The sequence below is a fragment of the Xylaria bambusicola genome (assembly GCF_022495145.1).
Source record: "Xylaria bambusicola strain CBS 139988 unplaced genomic scaffold F5B22scaffold_13, whole genome shotgun sequence".
Taxonomy (NCBI): Eukaryota; Fungi; Ascomycota; class Sordariomycetes; order Xylariales; family Xylariaceae; genus Xylaria; species Xylaria bambusicola.
In genome coordinates this window covers 839,252-857,808 of record NW_025953566.1, presented here as the reverse complement: position 1 = coordinate 857,808, position 18,557 = coordinate 839,252, and the positions used below count along the sequence as shown (strand labels likewise).

General features: G+C 49.7%; 7 protein-coding genes across 7 annotated transcripts; 4 read left to right on the top strand and 3 right to left on the bottom strand.

The window, feature by feature from the left end:
* The first annotated feature begins 659 nt into the window (after nt 1-659).
* F5B22DRAFT_83058 (uncharacterized protein) lies at nt 660-1,582 on the top strand. Its single transcript, XM_047980603.1, has one exon. The coding sequence runs from the start codon at nt 896-898 to the stop codon at nt 1,337-1,339; it is 444 nt and encodes a 147-aa protein (XP_047832482.1). The 5' UTR covers nt 660-895; the 3' UTR covers nt 1,340-1,582.
* Nucleotides 1,583-2,011: 429 nt separating this feature from the next.
* On the top strand, nt 2,012-3,972 carry F5B22DRAFT_600966 (peptidase S28). Its single transcript, XM_047974574.1, has 2 exons — nt 2,012-3,192; nt 3,263-3,972. The coding sequence occupies exons 1-2, from the start codon at nt 2,244-2,246 to the stop codon at nt 3,586-3,588; spliced, it is 1,275 nt and encodes a 424-aa protein (XP_047832481.1). The 5' UTR covers nt 2,012-2,243; the 3' UTR covers nt 3,589-3,972.
* A 132-nt stretch (nt 3,973-4,104) lies between these two features.
* Nucleotides 4,105-5,934, top strand: F5B22DRAFT_600964 (uncharacterized protein). The gene has a single exon (XM_047974573.1). It carries the CDS (start codon nt 4,287-4,289, stop codon nt 5,700-5,702), a length of 1,416 nt encoding a protein of 471 aa, XP_047832480.1. The 5' UTR covers nt 4,105-4,286; the 3' UTR covers nt 5,703-5,934.
* Nucleotides 5,935-9,353, bottom strand: F5B22DRAFT_600962 (vacuolar protein sorting protein-like protein). The gene is made up of 7 exons (XM_047974572.1): nt 9,223-9,353; nt 8,912-9,163; nt 8,736-8,855; nt 8,040-8,681; nt 7,754-7,987; nt 7,369-7,704; nt 5,935-7,314 (listed from the first exon to the last, which is right to left on the bottom strand). Exons 1-7 carry the CDS (start codon nt 9,235-9,237, stop codon nt 5,968-5,970), a joined length of 2,946 nt encoding a protein of 981 aa, XP_047832479.1. The 5' UTR covers nt 9,238-9,353; the 3' UTR covers nt 5,935-5,967.
* A 149-nt stretch (nt 9,354-9,502) lies between these two features.
* On the bottom strand, nt 9,503-12,874 carry F5B22DRAFT_600961 (uncharacterized protein). The gene is made up of 2 exons (XM_047974571.1): nt 12,336-12,874; nt 9,503-12,274 (listed from the first exon to the last, which is right to left on the bottom strand). The coding sequence occupies exons 1-2, from the start codon at nt 12,565-12,567 to the stop codon at nt 9,621-9,623; spliced, it is 2,886 nt and encodes a 961-aa protein (XP_047832478.1). The 5' UTR covers nt 12,568-12,874; the 3' UTR covers nt 9,503-9,620.
* A 657-nt stretch (nt 12,875-13,531) lies between these two features.
* Nucleotides 13,532-15,599, top strand: F5B22DRAFT_600957 (uncharacterized protein). Its single transcript, XM_047974570.1, has 2 exons — nt 13,532-13,938; nt 14,066-15,599. The coding sequence occupies exons 1-2, from the start codon at nt 13,905-13,907 to the stop codon at nt 15,256-15,258; spliced, it is 1,227 nt and encodes a 408-aa protein (XP_047832477.1). The 5' UTR covers nt 13,532-13,904; the 3' UTR covers nt 15,259-15,599.
* On the bottom strand, nt 15,524-18,208 carry F5B22DRAFT_82906 (carbon-nitrogen hydrolase). Its single transcript, XM_047980602.1, has 6 exons — nt 17,660-18,208; nt 17,117-17,507; nt 16,681-16,832; nt 16,565-16,620; nt 15,987-16,437; nt 15,524-15,852 (listed from the first exon to the last, which is right to left on the bottom strand). Exons 1-6 carry the CDS (start codon nt 17,797-17,799, stop codon nt 15,789-15,791), a joined length of 1,254 nt encoding a protein of 417 aa, XP_047832476.1. The 5' UTR covers nt 17,800-18,208; the 3' UTR covers nt 15,524-15,788.
* Nucleotides 18,209-18,557: the final 349 nt, after the last annotated feature.

Sequence of the window (18,557 nt, the reverse complement as noted above, 5' to 3'; positions counted from 1 at the left end):
CAAGATATGCAGGCAATATTGGGCAATATTGGAAAGTGAGGTTATACAGACTTCGCTTCTTGAAACAGACCCTAGAGACCCAGGCGGTCTGAGCTAGCAGATCATTTGTATATAGAGTCATCTCAAGCCACCAACAGCCGAGAAGGAGTTAGTTAGTTAAGGACTACTGCAGCCCTAGTTGATCATTGTAATCAGAATACCTCATTCCAAGCCCAGTCTATCTGCCCTTGTTATAGCCAGCCCAGACCGCCTAGGTCTCTGGGGTCTGTTTCAAGAAGCGAAGTCTGTATAACCTCACTTTCCAATATTGCCCAATATTGCCTGCATATCTTGAAAGATCATGAACAGCTTGCAATAGTCCTTCGTACGGCCGAAGTGCGAGGCGAACTGCATACTTCAGCCGGTACAGAGGTTACACGTGTAACACTGGCAGACCAGTTGTATATAGATTCAAGTCAAGCCACCAACAGCCAAGAAGGAGTTGGTTGGCCAAGGACTTATGCAGCCCTAGTTAATCATTGTAATCTGAATTGCCTAGATTCCAAGCCCAGTATTACTGCCCTTGTTATAGAGGACTTCAATAAAATCATGACGCTCTTGACAAGTCTGGGAAATAGAAAATTGATTGGGTTACCCGATCTTGTTCCATGCGAGTTACGGTCCTTTGATTCGCAGAAACCTTAGGACTGTTGAGGACGTCACGCTCAGAAATGCACCTTGACTTTATTACACTTGAGGTCGACGACACGAACAACCATGAAATTCCCAGCAAGGTACCTAGTCCAAATTTACCAACACACCTTGAGCCCAGAAACGACCCAGATATCGACCCAGACTATGAGTTTGCAATTGAGAACGGAGTCGTCTTTTCGCTAAGATCCCCGACGGCCTCAGCATGGAGGATGCGGGCACTATGAGCACTGTCTTCACCACAGCAATCTACGCCCTATGCCACCTGTGCCCCCCCTCCAGAACGGGCCAGATTATTCTCATCCACTCGGCCTGTGGCGCCGTTGGCATCGCTGCGATTCAGCTTGCCCAGATGGTAGGCGCCAAGATCTTCGCTATGGTAGGCAACCGGGAGAAAGTACAATATCTTGTAGAAACCTTCAGCATTCCTCGCGAGCAGATTTTCGACTCGCATAGCAATTCTTCCATGCAGGACGTAATGACGGCCACGGACGGCCAGGGGGTCGATGTGGCACTAAACTCGCTTGCCGGCGAATTGCTTCACTCAACTTGGGGAGAGCAGTGCTTTCCGGGTGTTCTTCTTCAATGGTATCACCGACTTTATAAGTGTACATCGCATACTTACTCTAACATCAATCCCGCATCGTAACCGGCCTTCACCAACCCTGTCATAGCGCTGCCCGGCTGTATTCCGATGTAGACCTTTTGTTATTGCGCCTTTCCTTAGCTTTTATGTACGTTATTCCTTGGTCTGTGCTGTATATCGGAAACCAGGTCTAGTTAAATCCATAACAAGGCCTTAGCAAATGTGTAGACGTCTTGCGATCGAAAGATATTGTATGTGTACGTATTGAAATGGATAAGAACATGTAAGCTCATAAGGCCAGTAGCCTATTAAGTATATAAGGTTAGACTGTGTATCTTTACACCTGCCGAATCTGTCTTAACGCAAATAAACAACTAGGATCGACATGGTGGTTAAATAGACGGCCTGATGTGGTGTTCCCTGTCGCGCAGTCTCTTTCTTTTCTGGCATCCTTACGAGTCTCAACCGACTAGATAGAAGGCAAAAAGAAGTATTCATCAGTAGAGGTTGTTGCATAGCCAAGCGCGATATCTTGGCTTCTTGGGAACAATGGAGCTACTCTTCTCGTTCTTCTTCTGGCTGAGTTGCTACAGCGGCCTTAGTTCCTTGGCCTCGGCGCATTCCCTACCGCCAAGACAGCGCTTGCCAAGGCGACTCCAAGCAACAACCACCACCGGCTCGGCACTAGGATCGCAAGGTCGCCCCGAATACTACTTTGACCAAGCTGTAAGTAAGCGACAGACAAGAATGCATGTATTCATTATATCGTACTGATCCTTTTATTATGTAGATCAACCATTTCCCTCACAGCTCGAGCTACCCCTCGCATGTCCGTGGCACATTCAAGCAGCGCTACTATGTAGAGACACGTTACTACAAGCCAGGCGGGCCAGTCTTCCTCTACCTGGGCGGCGAGGGTCCCATTGATGGCGACACACATCTTGACAACAGTCTCATAACCCATTTCATGAAAGAGTTCAATGGCATCGGCGTTGTCCTAGAGAATCGCTTCTACGGCACGAGCGGCCCCTTCGGCAATAGCTCAACAACAGATGAGCTGCTCTTCTTGGCCACGGAGCAGATCATCGCCGACCACGAGGCTTTTGCCAAGAAGGTTCATCTGCCAGGCGTCAACAATGGAATCAATGCCCCTTCGACGCCATGGATACTCTATGGCGGTAGCTATCCCGGCGCGCTGTCGGCATTTACAATCAAGGCATATCCCAAGACCTTCTACGGCGCCATCGCCAGCAGCGCCGTCATCCATGCCCAGGTAGAATACCCCCAATGGTACGACCCAATCCAGCTTCTAGGACCGCAGGACTGCATCGCCAGTGTCAACGACATTGTGGACAAGATGGATTCCCTCGTCGCGTCTAGCAACCACGCGGCTATCCAGGAACTGAAAGACATCTTTGGGCTCACCGCGCTCAAGGACATTCGCGATTTCGCGCAGACAATTGCCTTCCCCATCGGTGGCCCTTTTTACTACCCGTCGAACACCTGGCAGGAGATCAACTGGAACCCACAGTACGCACACCGGGATTTCTTCTACTTCTGTGACAACGTCACTAACACCAACGCTGCGCCTGAGACCACGGCCGTGGACCACGCCTTGGCCAAACATACGGGCGGTAAGCCTTGGAAAAACCTAGGCAACTACGCCGCGTATGTCAAGCGTGTCATTCTCCCGTTATGCGAGAGCGGTGACTACGATAGCCCAGACTGCTTCGGGACACAACACCCAGCCTGGTGGGCCAACACTACGACCGGGGCTGAGCGGAGCTACTTGTACTCGACGTGCACGGAATTCGGAGCGTATCAAGCTGCGCAACCGGTCGGGAAAAAGTCCCTGCTATCGCGGGTTATCAACAGCACATACACCCAAGAGTGGTGTAACTGGGCCTTTCCCAAGGGTAAGAACATCTATCGGTACACTCATTCATATAAGACTCAAGCTAGTTATGTCTAACACACGGTAAATAGGAAAATACAACACTATACCGGCCTCACCGGATCTAGCCAAATGGAATGCCTTCGGGGATTTCAACTTCACAGCCGACAGGCTCCTGTTCGTGGACGGCTCAGCTGACCCCTGGAAGGATCTCTGCTACCATTCTGACCTGGCGCCTCGGCGCGAGTGGGATTCGCAGCCGCAACATCTGATCAACGGGGCCGGGCATGTGTGGGATCTGCGCACGCTCGACGACATTGATGCTGAGCCGCAGTACATCCGTGAAGCTACGAAGCTAGAAATCCGCACAGTTGGGGCGTGGCTCAAGGAATTTGCTAGTTCAGGTTTCGCCTCGTAGATTCTAGTATATAGGATAATTCTCAGGTGTAGAAATATAGCTTACTGGATATCCTAAGATAAGCAAAAAAAATATCTAGTTACCTAGATGATAGGGATACTTGCAGCACAATTAATAATCATCGTGAGATTGTAAGGAGGAAATCCATATCGATTTTCGTAACACCTCGTGGGATCCTGTAAGGCCATCAAGGCTTCCCATCTCATCTTCGGTAGACTACGCCAATGCGTACTGCCCTTTCTTGATTTGCAATCGCATTTAGAAATACATCCTGACCTAGCTGCCACTCTCCATCGAAACATACATGATCCCCTGACTGGCGGCACGGTTTGCAGTGGTATGGTGGTGGGACTTTGCTCCGATCGGAGCTCCGCAGCCTCTCTGGGGTCCGAAGCTGATTTTAAGTAAGCCAGCAACCCCTAAAGAGGCCCAAGCTTAACCCTGTAAATAAGCCCTATCTGTACTTACTTTAGGCTACTAGACAGGGAGGTAGGTAGCTTCATACAGGGCTTCAACATTTTCACCAACCTCAACTCATTCACTCGTTCACTTAACCGACTACGTACCTAATAGGTCGCATTGGTTTTATTCTTAAACTCAAGTCGGCTTTTTAGATATAATATTAACCCTAGGGATAATTAATAAAATGAAGGTCATTATATAATAATTACACCAAAGTCTCTCCAACACAGCTTCTCATGGCCCTTAGGGCCCTCTCTAGCCGCTTATCAGCGGTACCTCATCACCATGTGAGCTTGACAAGGCTGAGATGCCCTCAGCGCCAGTGGACACTTTCACCCCGGTTCTTTTCCGCCGAAGCCGTCTCTCACCCGTCGAACTTGGTCCAAGTCTACATATCTCGGAGCACAGATCCATACCTGAATCTATCGATAGAGCACTTCTTACTCCAGAAATCACATCCGGACTCCGTGGTTCTTCTGCTGTACACGAATCGTCCATGTATCGTCATCGGACGGAACCAGAACCCCTGGGTCGAAGTTAATCTCGGCCTGATAAATCAGGGAGGAATCCTTAGACGGTTACGGGAAGGGTTAGAATCCTCGGCAAAAGGCAATGAGAATGCAGTGGTGAATACGAGGGACGTGGATAAAGGACAAAAACGTCCAGTCGAGAGCGGCAACGACACAGACGACGATGTTCTCCTCGTCCGCCGACGATCCGGCGGCGGAACAGTATTCCACGACGCGGGCAACGTGAACTACAGCGTGATCTGTCCGCCCGCCTTATTCGACCGCAACAAGCACGCCGAAATGGTTGTGCGAGCGCTGCAGGGGCTGAATAAAATTCCCCACGGTGTCCGCGTCAATGAGCGTCACGATATTGTCCTCGACGTTTCCTCCAAGGTTCCAGCGCACAATGATCCACACAGCTCAGACGCAAGAATAAACAGCAACGAAGTCCAAACATTCAAGATCTCAGGCTCAGCCTACAAATTAACGCGCACACGCTCCCTGCACCACGGCACATGTCTCCTTTCCTCGCCGCACCTCCTCTTCCTCAGCAAATTGCTCCGATCGCCCGCAGCGCCATACATCAAGGCGCGCGGCGTCGAAAGCGTGCGGTCGCCCGTGCGCAACGTCGGGGTATCCAATGCAGAGTTCGAAGACGCAGTCGTAGCTGAGTTCCGCGCCATGTACGAGGACGCCCGAGCGCAGAGCGAGGAGACGAAGGAAATCGAGGTAGAGATCCTAGACGCATCCGACGTAGAAGACATCCCCGAAGTCCGCGCCGGCGTCGCCGAGCTGAGGTCCCGCGACTGGGTCTACGCGCAGACGCCGCAGTTCACCTTCTCGTCTCATCCGACAGCCGAGGATCCTCGGCCGCGGCCAGATCTACCTGCTGACTTGCTGTCTTCGTTCTTCCCGACTTCGACGAACTCGGTAGAAGCGACGAAGCCTGGGCTGCATATGACCGTGCGCCATGCAGAGATTACGGATGTCGTTGTTCCCAGCACGGATTCTAGCAGTAGCGATCTAGCAGAGTCCTTGAAGGGGCGGCATTTGCACCATATTGATGACTGGCGCACATATGTTGGGGGTAGGAATGAAAGCATGGGACGGTGGCTGAACCATCTTTTTGGCGTTGGAAGGTGACTAATGATGTGAAGAACCGAATTTCATCTGAAGTAGGTAGACTAACAGGGGGCTCATGGTTGAAGGGTATGTACTATATTAGATTCGACACAACATGCTTGTCGAATACGTAGCTTGGGCTGGATATGCACCCAGAGTCGTTGGCCACAGCTGCTTGATACGTTCACCATGACTTGGATCAAAAGAAATACAGATAGACAGATAGATACCCAGGCATTGAAATGTATCATAGTCGATCGTATTATATTACATACTATGTTGACTCTTATTCCAGTCCACCAGCTCCCATCACGCCCTGGCCAAACCATTGTGCCACAGTCTTGAAGCGCTCGTCACTCTTACTAAGCGCGTCGCGGAAAAGATCGTGGCGTTCTGCCCGCTCCTCCTGCCCACGTTTCATAGCCCTTACGGCAGCGTTGTTTGACGCGCAAACCGGACATTCAGTACTGTCGCTTCCGTCACCTTCACCAGCGGCACTATTCATCTTAAGGCACCGCTGATGAAAACTATGCTTACATAAGAAGTGTACAACTGGCAGATCTAACGGGGCGCCACATCCCGGGCATCTCTGAGCCTGGAAGACGGCTGGTTTACTGCCAAGCTCTGCAATCTCAACACGCTTCTGTTCGGTCTCTTTCCTGAAAGAAGCAATTTGCCGTTTGTTAGCGGCGATCTCACGGCGCTCGCGTGTGATCGTCTCGTGCAGATATGGTTTGATCATGCCCATAGTTGCGACAGCATTGGAGCCTAATGTCTGAATCACTTGCAGCGGTGCCATGAGTCCATCGCTGTCAATTTTCTTCAGTACATTATCTAGCTCTTCCGGGCCCGCCTCGTCAAGAATGCGTGGATCCGATGTGAAGTATGCGAGGGCAGCCGGGTAGAGCTGGGGCTCGCGTGGTCCGTATTTGCGTAGAGCCTTAATGGCCCCGCGCGTATCCTTCGCTGCAGTGTATGACCGAAAGATGTCAAAGAGAAGGCCCGATTGTTCCTTCACCAGTGTTGTCCCGTCGTGGAAATCAGACAAGTGGGATAAGAGTAGGACGTTAGAGTTCTCAATCGGTAAGTCATGACCTTCTATGAGCTTCTTCGCCTTGAGCTCCCACTCTTCTTTCTGTACGCCTTTACCTTCTTTAGCTTTGTGAAGGTACATTTCAAAAAGTGTTGTATAAATGTCGGCGATATCCCCATCACCGAGAGAGTTAGATTTGAGACATGCTTCAAGAAAAACAATAAATTGGTCGGGATGATCTATAAAAGATGAAAACGCTGAACGAGGTGGCGGTGGGGTATATTTTGGAACGAAATCATCATCTGGCTCAGCACTTGGGACTGCTTGCCTAGTTGTGGGCTGAACGTCTCCCTGTGTGGCGGGCGAAGGAATACTAGAGGTGCCCATGTATGGTAGAGGCAGCAAACTCGTAAGATTCTGAACAGCACTGGCCGCGCCAGCTGCTAAACGGTTTCCGGATGACGTAGAGACTGCTTCCACAGGTACAGAATGTATTTTGGGTTTGTAATTGCCTGTGTAATAGTCGATGAAGAGTTCAGCTGTACTGTCGGGGCAATGCTCCAACAGCACTCTGGCGTACTTCATCAGACAAGGGTAAGCCTATAGAGGGTTAGGTTAGCCAAAGTCTTGGTGGGTATGGTCGAGGCTACTAACTGTTTCAGCGTCAAGATGCCAGATGAAATCGAGCGCCTCAGAGTAGCGCTTAGAATCTTCAATCAAGATATCCACAACCAGATCACTCTCGCCATGCTTTGTTGCAAGATAAGCTGCCTGCTCAAAGTAACCTCCCTGTCTGCACATGCTAATAGCTGTTTCCAAATCAAACTTTAGGTCCCCTTCGGATCTGATGAACTTCTCGAGCTTCTCAACATCTTTCAGTTTCGCGTAGCAATTGAGTAGTAGAGTGGTATGGTCTGCTGTTGCTTTGTGATGCTCATGCAATTCTTCAAGATATTCGATGAGGTTGTGTATCCGTTGCGTATCGAGAAACTAATGGTTATTAGAGGCGTGACGGCGGTAAGTATAGAAGACACCTTACCTTGCGAATCACCTGGGAGGGCTCTGTGTTATCGATCGCTTTGATATACTGGGCCATAGCGCTGTCATAGTCTCCTTTCTGGTACAAATGATCGCCATACTTCCTATATATGAAATTCTGTTGTTGCGTGTCCATGCCGCATTTCTGAGCAAGGCTGATAGCAAGAGGGAACAGATTCCGCTGGTATAAAAGCTCGAGCTTTTGATTTAGTGGCTTCTCATGGTATCTATTGATCTAGCCGGCATCAGCACGCATGCCAGTCTTAATCTGAAGGGCTCCGCCTTACCTTTCCGTCTTGAGTCAAGATGAATAGATCACCCCAGATCTGAAATAGAGCCTTCACTGGCGAGATAAGTGTTTCGGAATGGGCAACTATTTGCAACTGTGGATCTACCATGGTGAAGGTAGCGGCACTAAACAATGATTCCGTGCTTGCACCTCCAAATCGTCTCCGTATATTATCTGATCCGCCATTCTTTGAAGAGACAGGCGGCGAAACAAGGCCAACATAATCTTCGAAGGTGGACACAAGAGTAGTAGTGCCGTCATTAGCAAAACAGAGTCCTCTACCATCGATGGTATAGTAGTAGACAGCATCCTCACGAACCACGATAATGTCATCGGTCTTCTTGTTTACCGTCATACACCCCGCAGCACAACCCGAATCTTCGACGGTTCGTGGTGGTTGCCCATGGCCTCTTCCAGATATGACCAGTTTTAAGAGTTTGGAGGTAGTTGCGAGGAAAAGCGTGGTTAATTTTGGATCTGACACGAATTCAACTCCAGTAATCGGCTCTTCTGATTCATATACAATTCTCTGTTTCGTGCCGCGATCGTGAATTAGGTCGCCTCGTATTACTGTAACTGCTCCGTTTGCGAAGCCCACTGCAAGCTGGGAGAGGTCGTCGAGGGCGGCGAAAGAGGATATCTAGGAACACCGGAATGAGTATAGGTGGAATTAGTAGGTGGCTGATGCACCTACAGGAAATTGTTTGCGCCCGTTGTTGATGTTGATGGTGCTTAAACACGTCGGTAACCCCGTTTTCTTAACCGGCTTATCGAGCGCCCAGACTTTCAACACCGGTTCGTTGCTCAGGTCTTCCTATTCATGGTCAACACCAATTCTAGCCGCGAGATAACGCTGTAGGGGGTTTGTACAGAAACCGTGACCAACAAGCTTGTGCCCTCCACCTGGCGCATGTGGGTGATGCGCCCCGTTTCGTGTGCCTGGAAACTCCGGACTACTTTCCAGCTGGGGCCGATTATGCGCACGTATCCATTTTCGCTGCCAAGGAAAAGGCTATCAGAGCCGGAGCATACGCTGGATATTTCATTGTTCTCGAAGAACGATCGTGTCTCATCGTCGCCGAGCTTGACCTGGCTGACTTCGAAGAAGTCGAATGCTTTCCACTGTAAAGCAAATGTATTAGCTATAAAAAGTTTCAGTTAACCATCGAGTCAATACATACCAAAAGCAAAGCCATGGTAGACGCTCAAGTCTGCGCGGAAGCTATATCGGCATAATGAGGCTTCGAGTTCAATGGGTGCCTGCAACAGGAGCTTCGACGTCACAGCACCGTGCTAGAATGCAATGGAGTATGGAGGTTGGTAGGTAGGTAAATACTTAGGTAACTAATCTAGAGTAGGTAAGTACCTAGGTAGGTACCTAGTTTAAAGTATTGTGGCGGTGCAAAAGAAGCTGTGGCTGAGCATTCCTACAATCGCAAGAGCAACACAGACATTAAGGGGTGAGAGAATAAGTTGGCACAAGATTAAATTAAATTCGTAGAGTTTGCCCTGGGTATCTCACTTCTAATATGAACTATGCAAATATCTATAAAAGTGTTAATCCCTCTTACTAGTTTTTCTACCCCTTTTCCTTCCATCCCTTGAACGCCTTTCCAAAGCAATTGGATGATGTTGTTTCGTGAGTGTAAGCCGCGTCGTTACCTATATCTACTAGTGGTACCATTGACGGTCGACCATGGGCACATTGAAAAGGAAAAGCGCAATCTGCAAGGCGCCTCACAAGATCCGTGCATTCTTCTAGGGAGAGGGCGTCATTGAACATGATAGAGCTACGACAGGCCCGAGAGTTAATCATATCCAAGACCCCCTGAGGGCAACCGTGGAGTTGAGTGATCCAGTTTAGAGTTTCAGCCTCGTTTTCCTGAGAACTGGAGTTCCTCGTAGCCATGCTATGATGGGCGGGGCTATCTAGTTTCCAAGCTTCCTTCCGGAGAAGCTCGATTAGGAGACGTGGCTCAAGTCGGCATCGTTCAGCAATACTTAATGGTAATCGTGTCACTTCCAGTTGTCTTTGATTGGTATTTCCAGTTGGCGGAGCCAACATAACATAGTAATGGATACCCCAGTGAGTAAAATGCGACACCATACTCTCAAGCTGGATCGCATCTCTAACGGATATATCGAATTTTATTGGCCGCTCCAACAATTCCGTACAGGCTGTAGACCTTCTCGGCATCGATGCAGCCCCAGGAACTACCACATCATGTTCGTGTATAGGCAAAAAATAGTTACTCATCAACGACTCAACTCGGCATCTTTCATCAGCAGCATGTTGGTCAATGATAATCAAGAGTGACTCTGTTGAATGTAGTATTGTGGATTCGTTTGCGCCTGCATTAACTGCAACCTTAGCAAGGATAAATTTCCGGTCAACTTGGGCAACTATCTCAGCATCACGTAGTGCTGCTTTTGAAACTCGACTCTGAACGGGTGGCCCAACTCCTGGAGAGCCTTGGATCCAAGTACAGCAGCCGAAAGATTCCAATGACTTGCGTGGATTGTTTGCCTCATCAATCGCGCTAGGGATGCGTGGTTCTGTGGTCTTGAAAATGGGGTTTTCCCAAGATGACAGTAGCTCTCCTAGCCACATGCTCCGGTTTCTATCGGAATCCGATGTGCCATCAGGCCGAGGACGCTTGCGAAAGGTTGGATCCGTTTGGTCTCGTTCTTCCTGGGCACTCTTCGTCTGCGGTTGTATCACAAAGCCGGTTGTTGGGTCGATAACTAACGTTTCTTTAGTGACTGGGTTGGTCCATTCGATATTCTCATCTGATGACTTGTTTTCTGTTCCTGATGATTGGTACCCTTGAGCTCTGCAGCGGACCTCGAGTTCTGTCGTATCAAAAGGCGCCCGTAGCAAACTTCCATCAGGGCCAAACAAAGAAGTCGCAGGATCAGAGCTGCTTTCCCCAAGATCTGCGGTCATTACTTCAGAAGTGCTAGACGCCACGTGTGCACGGTCTATGAGCTGTCCATGAACCTTCTGATCGCCTAGCGATTGTTGCAACGAGCCGGATTTGACGCGAGACCAGAGATCGAATGGAGATTCTGGCCGCAAACGAGAACTTCTTTCGCAACGAATGCTAAGTTGCGTCGTGGCCAGGTCTCCAACGAGCTCGTTCTTCCGAGCTCCAGCTGCTGATGATGGTCTAGACATGAGATTTCTAGATGGACTTCTTGTGGATGAGTTCGCTCTTGAAGTTTTTCCAGGAATATTATGCTTTGCAGACTTTATTTGTTTTGGGCGAAACCGATGTTTTTTCAAGAACTCATAGGCGACTACCTTTAGTATGTCTACTATGGCAGCCAGGTTCCCGTGACGCTCATCAAGTAGTTCGTCTACGTCCTGCAATGCGACAGGTTTCTGGCTTCCGTCAATGTTAATCGCAATATAGAACATTGGCCAGCGGTCTACTCCTTTTCGACCCTTGAGGTCCTGGTTGCTGAACCCATCCTTTGTGTTACGACCTTCTTGGGCTTTGATTTTGTACTCATCGCTTGTGAGGTTTTTCGTCGCTTCTTCTACGCCATAACTCGAATTAGAGAAGACCCGATTGATTTCTTCATATAGAACATTTGAGCCATGCTCATTGGAAACTGGGTGAATCCCTATGCTGATGAATTGAACATGTTTTGTCGCAGTGGGATATAACGATACTGTACCAGCAATTGAAAGCTTTCCAGCAGATGCCTGTAGTGGGATCCAGGTGTCTAGTTCGATTTCGTCGGAGAGCTGGGCGCGGTATAAGATCTTAGATACCTTCGCTCTAAGATCAAGGCTAGATTCCCCGTCGCGAGTCTGGTTGTTATGAATTGAGAATGATCTGCGCCCGGCAAGCTCGCGCGCTGACACTGACACACTAGGATTCCAGGCGAGTAATAATGCAACAATTTCCCGCTTAAGGGACTCCCAGTGTTTATTATGAAGACCTCTTTCTGCATCGATGCCCCTCTGTTTTACCCTGACGGGCATTGAACCAAAGAGATCTCGCACAGTCACTCTCGTGCCATGAGTGAAGTTGAGCAATCTTTGGTCAGGAGGGGAAGGTATGTGCCGTGCCAGGACTTCTGAGTTGTGGATTTGAATCGAGTTATGAGTATAATACTGGTGATGGTGAGACATGACGGAGAGCAATGATAGAGACGCCAGCGATGCTAGGAATATGCCATACTTCCCATGTATATCTTTACGCGTGGGGTACTTGGAGGTGACTTTAGGAATTCCGTCAGCCAAACAAGATTCACCGAGTCATCGAGACTGTTCACGGCTTACAATGAAGCTTGCCCAAGCCACCCCTAGGGTGGAACTCGGCAGGTGGTATTCCCAGTCCATCATCCTCCACACAACAGTTCCCCCGCACGTAGTCTATGGATATATTCACTTTGGAGGCGCCAGCATCAAGGGAGTTCCTTACTAGACCGCACACAGCACCATTGAGAGTCGTGATTGCGGTTGACGATTTGATTTGGGCAACAACATCGTCCGGCAATGGCTGAATGGACATTGCAAGGTAGAGGACTTCAGATCATCTGCCGCATAATGCTCGCCCCCCTTTTCAGTTGATATAGGGTCTCCTATCCTCCCATAGACTCTAAAGTTTAAGGAGACGTGAAATCGGACGAAATACTTATGATGATACACCAAGGCAATCAAGTCGCCGAGAACCGTACGGCCCTTCTCGAGCCGTCTTCAATGGAGACGCCTACCTAGATAGGCACTGGGTATTGGTTGAGTTCTCGGCCTGATGGCCACGAGGAGGATCTAAGACTGACGACTAGTAGGTATACTGACGGAATTTGACTTGGTGATGCAGGTGGTGAGAGTACTAAGCTACATAGTGGGACGGTAACAGTGATGGACAGTGCCCCTACACCTAAAGCCTGGTGGGTCCTTAAGTACTTTCATATGTATCTTCTAGGTACTTGAGTACCGTAGCATTGATCGCAGGTACTTTGGTAATGACGCAATCAACAGGGGCCAAGCTGTACCAGTACACAAGACGCATCAGATCTACCATCCATGGATTACATATGTAAATACATACAGGTAGGAAAGTAACATTACGGACCTCTCCAAGTTCTGGATCCTGCCCTGGCATGTTTAGAGGAGCCTTGAAGATGCATGGGATGGTACCTACTGTATGTTGACAAGACCCTGAGAGCTTAAGTACTTACTGTAGGCATCAACCATATCGAGGACAACAGATTAGAGGGATAGCCGTCTTTGGTCTTTGAAGCCAGGTAAGGTGTTAATGCCCAGGTACAATAGACTCGTACACTATACATATATAGCTACCTAACCTAACAGACTTAAACTACATATGTACCTAACCAGGGTCCTAAGTAGATTGCTTTGGGCTCTCCTGCACAATGCGTGATGTGTGGTTCCAGCACCTCCCGCACCCTGCCAAGCTTACTTACTTGGGCTTTTGTGATCTCCACAGCCTTTGACATTCCTCACCTCACTCCTCCCACATCGGCATCGTTAATACTCCGTCTCTGTCCGTCCGTACTGGAGCAGGCTGGAGTTCAATACCTGCTCAGTGCAAAGATCGGCATTCTAGCTTCCTAGCAGTCTGAATTGAGGCTATCACCAGCACTCGGTCCACTCCCCAGATTCTTCTCGCTCGGCTCTATCAGTCAAAGCGGGCTCTCCCTGTGCCGCCTCGTTGATCGTTTTACTAGCACCATCCGTTTACGGCACGGACTTCACCAATTACCGCCCTTGACCGCGTACTGTTGTTGCGCATCGTCCTCATTCAGCATCACAGAGCCCTCGCGGTGCATCTTCCAACCACCTAAACTGCTCACATTGCCCATCGTTCATCGATCGTCTACACAAATGGCCATGAATGAAACGTCACATCTCCCAACAGGTAAATATGTTCCTTTAAGCCCGCGTGATTCCCACCCACATGTATCTATAGCTTCCCAACTTGCTTGTTACCCATACGCTCGCCATGTTTCGTCAGAGGAAGAACAACCCAACTAATGGTGGTCTAGACCATCAAGAGCGCGCAGGTCGTCGCCGCCCTTTCGCTACCTGGGTCAAGAAACTAGCCAACTTCAAGGCTGCGACGTCGTCTACAGGTGGGAACCGAAATGGCCACTCTAAGCGCGACGCTGCCTTCAAGGGCTCCAAGAAGCGAGCATCCAAAAACAACAACCCCTACCCGCAATCCGGCCGTATCGCCGCTGCACGCACCCCGCGAACTAATCAGTCGCCCTCGACTTCACAAGCTGGCTTAGGCTCGAATCAATCGCTAGATCGAAGCCGAGACTCGAGCCCATCATCCGCTGACGAGAGTCCCCATCGCGCAACTCGTGCTAATTCAACGGCACCTACGCTATCTACAGATCATCACTCTATTCATGCACCGTCACATATGGCATCATCTGTAGCTGGGACGAGTCGGACTGCTGGTGGCGGCTTCGATGCACGTAGAGGAGGAGACAGCACATTCTCGTCGCCGGCTCCATCAGTACGATCCCTCACCACCACGCTCACCACAATCCAATCGCTGGCTCCGAACGGCGGCACAAACGGTGGACATACTACTGGTGGTCATTCGTCACACCAAAGCAATACTCAAACAATACAATTTACACAGCCTTTTCCTACGAATTCTCCCGCCTCCGCCATCCCGCCGCATCTTGCGCCTCATGGACACCCCACAACCTACAACTCGGCCACGGCCAACAATCTCTTGACAGATAACGCATCGATTCTCACGCTGGCCTCTTCCAGCAAGCGGCGACGTAGACGATCCATGGATACCGATGCTTCAGTTCGCGCTCTAGCTCCATCATCGGTCTGGGGAGGCAGTCGCGAGAGCCTACCACTAAGCGTACTCAGCGCCAATATGGATGGCATGCGAGACATTCCTCCGACACCAGGTTTACATCAATCGAGCACAAGGATCGCGGGCAACGAACGGACAAGCATATACTCAACAACTGGTATAGCACCCGCCCTTCCTGGTGAACGCAATAGTCTCTATGCTGGCAAGCAGAGCATGGGAGACGGTGCGAGTATCCGTAGTAGCCTTCCCGGCCATGGCAGGGCCGATAGTATCAGCGGTAGTGTTGCCGGCGTTAACAGCCCGCTAGCAAGTCCAATGGAAGTATCTGAAAGAAGCCCTATGGATAAGGATGAAAACCAGGCACTGAAGGAGAAGGGGAAAGAGAAGGATTAAAGAAGAAAGGCGTACTGCCTCAGAGCCGTGGTGTATATCAGCCAGAGTCCATATTTCTGAAGACCTAGCTATTTACTCTCGGGTTGAACTACGTCCTTTCTATTGTACGATTTTTTGCAGCTAGTATGATTTCCATTAGCGGACCACTACTATACGGAGTCTGGAGATGCTCATTTTAAATACGGGAAGTCAGAGCACGGCAGGGCGGGCGGCCATGTTGGGTGATTAGGCGTCGGGATCGGATTACATAATTGATACCCGGGTTTTTTGGTCTTATGCCACAGCATTTCATGTTTTGGAGGACTAGTATGAATTCGCTAATGGTTGCGAGAGTGGACGACAGTAAAATCAGATAGCTGGTTTATTCAACTTAAGAATGCGTTATTTGCAATATTACATCTCTATCGATCAAACTCGAAGCGCAGCGAACTACGATTAGTTTCTTAGACATTCTGTTCCTATCACTTTCCATCCGAACCCATGATACATCGCGTCAATTTTGTTAGATATAGCGTCACATGTCGTATCGATTACCCGTAGTACGGCAGAGGATCTAGATCCAGGCCCTCAACCGATAATTTAAAAGAATCGTTTCTACTCGTGATGTTCAGAATATCAGCTTACTTCCTTACCATAGCTCCGTATAGAACACTGCTGCTGGGTATGCAGAGGAAAGAAGAGACGACGGACGAGCAGATAAATGGCAACGGATCAAAGATGAAACTCACCTAGAATAACTCCCCGCCGTATCGAGATCCAGGCGTCCACGGACGCATTCCTCAAGATCAACATCGGCATAGATAAGGCTGTGCGAATCTTCCCATTGCGGACCGGCAAGGACTTCCCCATAGGGCGAGACGATGCTCGAACCACCGCGTGTCAGGTACTTCACATCCCCGAACATGTCGCCTTCCGCAACGGCCGATCCTGAATCAGCGATGGCCTCCTTCGGCTTGGAAGTGCTGGTACCAGGGCTACTGAGCACGATTTCATTTCCGTCGTCATCGAACACGGACCGACGACGTGCCTTCGGGACAACCAAGTCGAGACCATCCTGCTCCTTTGAGGTGGTTGAGCCGAGTCTCGGCTGTGGCTCGGCAGTCACTTCGGCGTTCGGTTCTCGGACGCACATGTTGGAGCTTACGACGAAGCAGCGTCCTTCAGTCCCGATTGTTCGCACTATACACGTTCACGGACGCCCGCGTTAGCATATCGTCAAAAACACTCTAATAGATGTACATGTAACAAAAGCCCGCAGCTCGCGATGAAGCAAGCGCGAAAAGGTGTGTAAACGGGTCAAACCTACTGAGTGAAAGCCATGCATCTCCACCATCAGCCGTTGGGGCAAAATACAAGTTAATACTACATCAGGATTCAGATCAGCCGGTGGTACACTTCCAGATAAATGAAGTGTCTACCTACTTCTGTTGATAGAGGGATTGCCTCAGGAGCGGCATGTAGTTCTCCCAGCAGATGGCGGCGGCGAGGTTCACGCGAACGCCTCGGATAGTGGTGCTGACGGCCTTCAGTGTCGCCGGCGAGCCTTGTGCCCAGATGAGCCGCTCCATACCTGTCTATAACACCCATTAGCCTTTCTTCCATTTGTGATCTTCATCTAGGATTCGCTTCTCAGTCCTTTCTTTCGCGTGGAAGATGTATCCAATTTCCGCAACCCAAAGTTACTTGACAACCTGCAGCGAGAATCATACCCTTGATTATCAAGCAGTAATAGAATCGTCGTCTCATCCACCATTTCAGCATTCCCGCGTCAGTACACCCTCGCGCGTTCAGATAAAAGTAGCACACCCATCCCGTCAACAAGATACCACCGAAACGAACACAAGGAAACAAGACTCACCGGCATGACCTTCCTCCTCTTTCCAACAACGCCCCGTTGAGGACAAACATACGCAACAGCACAATACAAGCTCCCCCCCGCCCGCTCCACAAGTCCCACGACGATGAAAACGCCCGTCTCACGAGCGACACGCTCAAGTTCCTCGCGCGTGCCATCGCCTCTCCGGCAGGACAATCCCAGGTCCCCAGATGTCCCCTCCTCAACACTCTCTTCGCCCCCCAATTCCCTTCTCACCCACCTGTCCATCCCACCCGCCCCACCAGGTCCGACGACATCACCCAGATCGATCGCCCCCTGAAAATACTTGCGGAACTCGTCGCGGGCCCCGGCGGGTCGTTCCCCGAGCTTGCCTCCGAAGGCTATACCTCTAGGGTACCCACCCAAGAACGCTCTACGAACAGCTCAAGTAGTTAGAATCTGCCGTTCTCGAACGAACATTGACTTTCCCATCAGGAAGGCTTGCAAGTACGCAGTGACAAACAAGAGCGCAAAAACGCCTGCGTATACTTGTGATCGAAAGAGGGTTAATTGATGCCTACTTACTCGGGCAAAAGCAAGAAGTCCGCTTTTCTTTCCCCTGCGGATTGTGCAAGCCTTTCGAGCTCGGCAAGTGTATCTTGTCTAGTGCGCTGCGTGGCTGGAGACGCGGTTGCAATGCGAATCTTCGTGGAAGGGCCTGCCATCCTGTTCTCTAAACGTCTGACCCGAGGCGAAAGTCTTGTTAACGGTATAGCGTGGTTGGGGACAGTAGAGAAAAGACCACGTAGAAATAATTATCAAGATCAACGAACTATTGAAGTTCAAGTAAGACCGCTAGGTCCTCCGTGGGATATTACAATATACAGTGAGTTTTTGATGCTGGGTAATCAAGATTTGGTGACACCGTAAACGACAGGAAGCACGAGGAAGCCAAGCATAACGCAGGTAACTGAAAGAAGCATGCTTCCATACTTCCGTTAGACTATCAGAATTTATAATTAATAGGTAATGCTGAACAGATGTAGAATATTGTTATGTCATAAGATGCGTCTCATAGCTAGTCAAGCATATTCGGCTACCCCGCAACAAACAACGGGTTCGGGCTTTGCAATTCTTGGGGGTGAGATTGTACTTTCAACGCTCGTCATGTCACATTAGTCATGAGAATGAATGGATGTCTTTGTCAGCGGGATATTCAAGTAGTTGGCATTGCACGACATTCATAGGTCATATCCCAAGAAATGCATGAGAAAGTGTATTGATTAGCGTCCGTAGCGAAAATGAACTCCCAACTCCTCATGCTATCGGGCCAGGGGAGGGCATTTCAGATACGGTATTAGTGGTCTGGCTCTAGACCTTAGGTCATTCATACATCATAAAAAAACATGGAATCCTTTTGGGTTCATCCGCTCCAAGCAAGAATTTAGGGTCTTCCCATCCTTGTCCGTCGTCTGTGCAAGAG